General features: G+C 39.1%; 1 protein-coding gene across 1 annotated transcript in view; it reads right to left on the minus strand.

Moving 5' to 3' along the window:
• utrn (utrophin) overlaps positions 1-5,998 on the minus strand; it is a gene marked incomplete in the record, with an annotated part of 237,438 nt that overhangs the window by 23,663 nt on the left and 207,777 nt on the right. Inside the window, 3 exon segments of the mRNA XM_014011589.1 lie at positions 868-933; positions 3,832-3,897; positions 4,303-4,341. Coding sequence (XP_013867043.1) covers positions 868-933; positions 3,832-3,897; positions 4,303-4,341 — 171 coding nt within the window.

Below are 5,998 nucleotides of genomic sequence, written 5' to 3' on the forward strand. Positions count from 1 at the left end.
ATTTTAATATTTGAGACAATTAGTCATACTATTTAAAATGTGTTCACATTTTTAAGACCTCTGAAAAATTGATTTAAGACATTTTAAGGCTAATTAAGGCCTTATTTTTGGATTGATGAATTCAATGACTTAAGACTTTAAGGATCTGCAGGAACCCTGCGAAGCTTCTTCTTTGACTTTTGTGTCATTTTTCTCCACCCTGTCATGTTTCTCATCACCTGAAGCATCTCTGTCTGCCACAACTCTCAATCACTCTGAAATATTACTCTTCTGAAAATTCCTATTTATCTTCTTGTATCACTGAAGTACAAACAACCCACTCACTGTACATCTATTGTTTGCTTGTTTTTTCACACACTTGGCAAACGAGAGTGATTTTTCGAATCATAGTGAGAGGCGGAACCAGTTTATCTTAACTTGTAACTTATTTTAATATTTTGGCTGGTCGTGCGACTTACGGTTTTTCTGGTTTGTTTAAGAGTAGAAAGAATAAAGATAAACTTAAATAGCATGAGGGTAAAATATGGTTGAAATACAGAAATTCTTTAGTCAAATTTTATACTTTTTACACCTGATCTTGTGATAAACCAAAAAAAGTAAATACATCTGACACTTTTGAGGACAGATTTGTAGAAAAAAACACTTTTGTGATCTAATATTACACTCATCTGGAGGGTATTGTTTCCAACGTTAGTTCTCTTTAATCCAAAGCAAATCTGTGTTGTAGCTTCAACACTCTGAACAGAGCCTGAAACCCTGTGCACCAGCGCTGATTTGATTTTGAACTCACAGCCCTGTAATCAGTGTCTGATTAAATAACAAAGCCCAGAGATAAAATAATGTGGAAAATGACCGGGAATGACTCACATGCTTCCTGTGGCTGAGCTGCTGTCGGTGGGCAGAGAGCCGTTGGATCGTTCCATCTGAGCCAACCTGAAAACAAAAAAAAACCAAGCCATTATCTGTGAGAAGACCGGGTTAAAACCAAACACTTAAAAGGCTGTCAACCCCTCATTGAGATGCACAACACAACGAGGGGCAGCGACTATATGATAGGGCGCCGATTAAATTTTACAATCTGCATGCACAAAACAAGGCAAACAACCACAGCGGCTATGAGAAAATGAGAATTATCCAAGTTTACGTGGTGTAGGTTTAATATTTACACTAACACCATCGTGTGTGTTTGTGTGGGTGGATATGCATTATGGAGATGTGTGTAACGTATGGAGCTGAGCTTGTTCCCAGAACGTGTCTTCACTAAACCCCCAAAGTACAGAAAGAGCAGGACTGTCCAACAGATTAGGAAAATGATCCATAATTAATCATGAAATTAAACTGTGACCAAATATGACTGCAGGGAGAAGTTAAAACTCTCAAATGTCTGCGGCGTGTGTGAGCTGCAGTGTAATGTCTGACACGAGTGTCTTAATGTCATTTGCCTTGTTATTCCCTCAGCTCATATGTGTCTTTGTTAATGACACAATGCAGGCGGAGACACTAAGCGAAGGTTAATGGTGTGTGGCCAATTAGAAATTACAGAGTGAAGCATCGGATGAATCTTTATGATTAAAGCTCAGATATGTTCCACTGGACGTTTATCCACGGGTAAAAACAGCCCTGATGAGACGCTTTTGACTCGTCTACAAACAAAAATCAAACATTACAGGAGATTGATCTCAGCGCAGCAGAGCGGTCGAGTGATGTTAACTGCAGCTCACACGCGGCGAACACAGATGAGTCGGCGGATACGGCGAGTGGTTTTGAAGCGGGCGGCTGAAAGCGGTTATCAGACCGATCTGTCGCGACTCTGATCACAGCAGAAAACTCAGAATGTCATCAGCCATGGGGGGGCTTCAGAGCTCAGTCACAGAGAGGACTCTGACATTTAGTCTATGCAAACAGGATATAATGAGCAGATTCTTCAAAGGGGTGTTTATGGCTCCTGATGTTCTGAAAAGTTACTTATGGCTCAACGTTATTTAATCACTGCAACCAGGTTTATTTCACAGCAAACGTTCCTGAAAATATCAGGTACCCACAAATTACATTGCTTGTTCTAAATATTTAAAATTCAATCTGCAGAAGATTTATGGATGCCTGATTGGCCATAATTATTTTCTAAAACTCGAACTGAGAATTAGAAAAAAAATGTGACACAAATTGCTTTGGAATTGACAAAACTGCTGGTGCCAAATAAAGTGGATATGGATTTCCAGAAAAGCTCATTTATTAGGATTTACAGATGAGACACGTTCAGTTTATAGGAGGACACAAAAATGCACAAGTTAAACCATAAAGATAAGGCACTTCTGTAAACTAAGAATAGGAAACTGAGGCTCTGAAATTTGATATTATAATTAAAACATGTTAGAACACCAGCATTAGTGCTGCTCCGGCTGCAATTTTCTGGCCAATCCCCAATCTTTAAAGAAATCCACTATTAGTTGTAACATTAGACTTTATTTGATAAACATATTTCAACTGTAAAATAAAGACTGTAAAAATACTGTAGGATGTTCAGTTTTTATCATTTTTAAAATAAAAGTTTAAAAATATATTACACGGACGGGCCCATTTTATTTACACGCAAATTTCTGGGTAAACGATGACGTGGATAGGTCCTCGGTGCGAGGCTGCTAGCGAGCTATATCCACCCTGAAGGTTAATCTTGGACAATATCTGATGATYGACTCTTTTAAATGAAACCAGAGAGCGTTGACAGAGAGGAGAAGSTAGAAATGACTCAGCCTGTAACTGAAAATATGGATGGAGGACAACAGAGCTGCTTCATGGAAGAAGAACCTCAGCTTAGCCTGTTAGCTTTAGCATTAGCCCCAACGCTATCACCATATATTCAGTATGTATTAGCTCAGCGCTACACATTCTCCTCTCATCACTGAGGTCATCCATCCACATGACAGAGAGGGGAACACAAAAATGACTCAGCCTGCAACTGAAAATATGGATGGAGGACCTCAGTTTAGCTTGTTTGTCGCGCTAGCGCCGAGCTAATACATATAAGGCAGTATAGCGTCGGGGCTAATGCTAAAGCTAACAGGCTAAGTTGAGGTTCTTCTTCCATGAAGCAGCTCTGTTGTCCTCCATCCATATTTTCAGTTACAGGCTGAGTCATTTCTTCCTTCTCCTCTCTGTCAACGCTCTCTGGTTTCATTTAAAAGAGTCGATCATCAGATATTGTCCAAGATTAACCTTCAGGGTGGATATAGCTCGCTAGCAGCCTCGCACCGAGGACCTATCCACGTTATCATTTACCCAGAATGCTTTGTGTGTAAATAAAATGGCTCCATCCATGTTAAAATATGTATTTAAAAACTTACAAAACTAAACATCCTACAGTATTTTTACAGTCTTTATTTTATAGTTAAAATAAATGTTTATCAAATAAAGTCTAATGTTACAACTAATCATGGATCCCTTTAAAAAGTCTGACCTACTGATTCCGATTTTGGCCGATACCAAATTTGTTAGGCGTTATAAAGTCACAATACACCTTCAATGTTCCCAACTTATTTTACTGTAAAACTTTGAACACCCTTGAAACAATACAAACTTGTTTTAACTGAACAACTGCCCTCTCTCACAGAGGTGGTAAATAAAATAGTTTTCTCATGCAAGTATCAAATGATCAGGAAATCGGCCAGCAGATTTGTCAACACACCCCTGTTTAGCTTGATGTTTAACCTTAAGCTTTCTGGAGTTTTGTTTATATTTTTATTTTCAAACCAACAGAATTTAAACTGGATTGTCAAGCCGCTGTGTGTGTTCATGCCATCAGAGCTGATGGTGGCAGGAGACTGTGGTGCGTACCTGCTGGCGTACTGCTCTATCCTGGAGTGCGTGTCATCATGAGAGGTCTGAGGTGTCTGGGCCAGCCTGGAATGAATGGAGTAATGGAGATGAATGAGATTTGATATGCTCACCTGGTCTCGTTAAAAAAAAAAAACACACACACACACACAAAGGCTCATGCAATCCCTACAGCCACTCGGAGCTTCACCTAAAAACAAACAAGATGATCCTAGAGAGAGAAATATGAGGGTGAGATGAGCTACAAAAGCAGCAGGATGGTTTTGGACAGGCCGACGGGACGAGCAGCTGAATACTATTCGGATAAGAAGGTGTTGTTTAACCAGTGGATCGGGCAAACATGCAGCAAGTCAGGCAACATGCACTGTTGTGGTCTAGTTGGCGTGAGAAGGGTGGTGAAATAAGTGAGGTGTCGTTTAAACAGTCCCCTCTGGAGACGAGGTGCAGTTGCTTGGTGGCGTCGATACTCACTCGTACTCCTCCGGACACATGCTGATGAGGGTGACGGGGCTGTAAGAGAATCGGGAGGGATGAGGGAGGGAGGGGATGTAAAAGTACCACAAAAAAAAAAATACATTTGGCGGTCAAAATCACTCGGTGGGTCTAAGACAGAACACACAACAGATGGGAGGAAGAATAGACGGGAAAAATGTGTCCAGCTGCTGAACAGCTGGACTCAAGAAATGAGAAAGATTGGAAGATGACGCTGTATTTATACAAGCACATGGCTGTGACATTATCAATCTGTTTCAGAGAAAGAAGACAAATTAACCCTCATATTTATGTTGATGCAACAATCAAAAACAGGATAATAACCAAACTGAAACGCTTTGAATACATTGTGCAAAAGTCTTGAGTTCTTGTTCATTTATTTATATTTTGCTTCCAAGCAGCCAGACTTTCTGATCATCATTAATGTGGTTTTGATCAACATTCTTCTTGGATGTTGGCTACGTTTGCCACCTAATTTCTCACTACAATTACCAAAATATTTATAATTTTTTTTTACCTTTATGTGACTTGAACTGACCAATAAAAACAGGCAAAAAAGATGTTAAATTTAAAGAATGAGATGAATTGTGTCTAAAAAAACTCTTAGTAAAAACCATTTTAAAAGGGGTGTTTAGGCACTTTCTGAGCAGCCTCTTAAACACACAATTTGTTCCCTTTTCTTTAGTTGAATTTATGGAAAATACCAGTTTGACAGCTTCAGAAACTTTTAGAATAAAATGTATTGTTTCATTCATTCAGTACGTCTCTAGTTTTCAGGACGTGATACTCGCTACTTTTGGTGCGTTCCAGTAGTCCTGGGAAGTGCTAATTTCCCTGTTCCCATTGGTAGATTTAAACTGGACGCACTTATTTCATTATTATTTATTATTTTTATTTTATTTATTTTATTATTATTCTTTATTACCACTCCAGTGGTAACATTCCACTGGTATAGTGGAAGAAATGCGACTGCCCCCAATTTCGATTTCAAGATGGCGGCTACTTGCAGCTTTAGAAAGTTAACTCTAACTTTTACTGTTAATTATCTTTCTTTATGTTTTTGTGCATGTTTAATCACTCGCACAAGTAGTGTGTTTTCTGTGCAATGCTGTACGTGTTAAAATCAATGTTTATTTGCATGCTGTACATAGTAGAGCTCTCTTTTTGTCATTGTTTATATTGTAGCAGTGTTATAGCTAGGTTAGCGGCAGCAATGCAATCACCTGTCGGCTAACTGGAATGCAGTTTCATATGGTTTGCTGGGAAATGACGTCACTACCATTTACCAGTTCCGGGAACACGATGTAAATGGAACGCACCATTTATATCCACAAAGTGAGACGATCCAAAATGTGTTGATTCCACAGGTCAGTAACATTTGGGGGTTTTTCCACCAACATACATTGTTAAAGCTGTGAATTCTGTCAAACCATTGGGGGTTTTGTTTACTGCTGACTCTCATGCATTTGAGTGTATGCATGAAGTTTTTAGGATGTGAAAGAAAATTCAGATGAACCAGGAGGGAAAAAAAAGTGAAGAAAAGCTTCAACGTCTGTTTATAAAAACTCTAAAAGAAAAAAAATTGTATAGGTCTTCTGGACGGGTTCTTCTCTAATGAAACGTTTCGTCTCTCCTCCAAGAGACTTCTTCAGTCTGAGAGTTTCAGGCAAAATTC

The sequence above is a fragment of the Austrofundulus limnaeus genome, unplaced genomic scaffold (assembly GCF_001266775.1).
Source record: "Austrofundulus limnaeus strain Quisiro unplaced genomic scaffold, Austrofundulus_limnaeus-1.0 Scaffold82, whole genome shotgun sequence".
Lineage (NCBI taxonomy): Eukaryota > Metazoa > Chordata > Actinopteri > Cyprinodontiformes > Rivulidae > Austrofundulus > Austrofundulus limnaeus.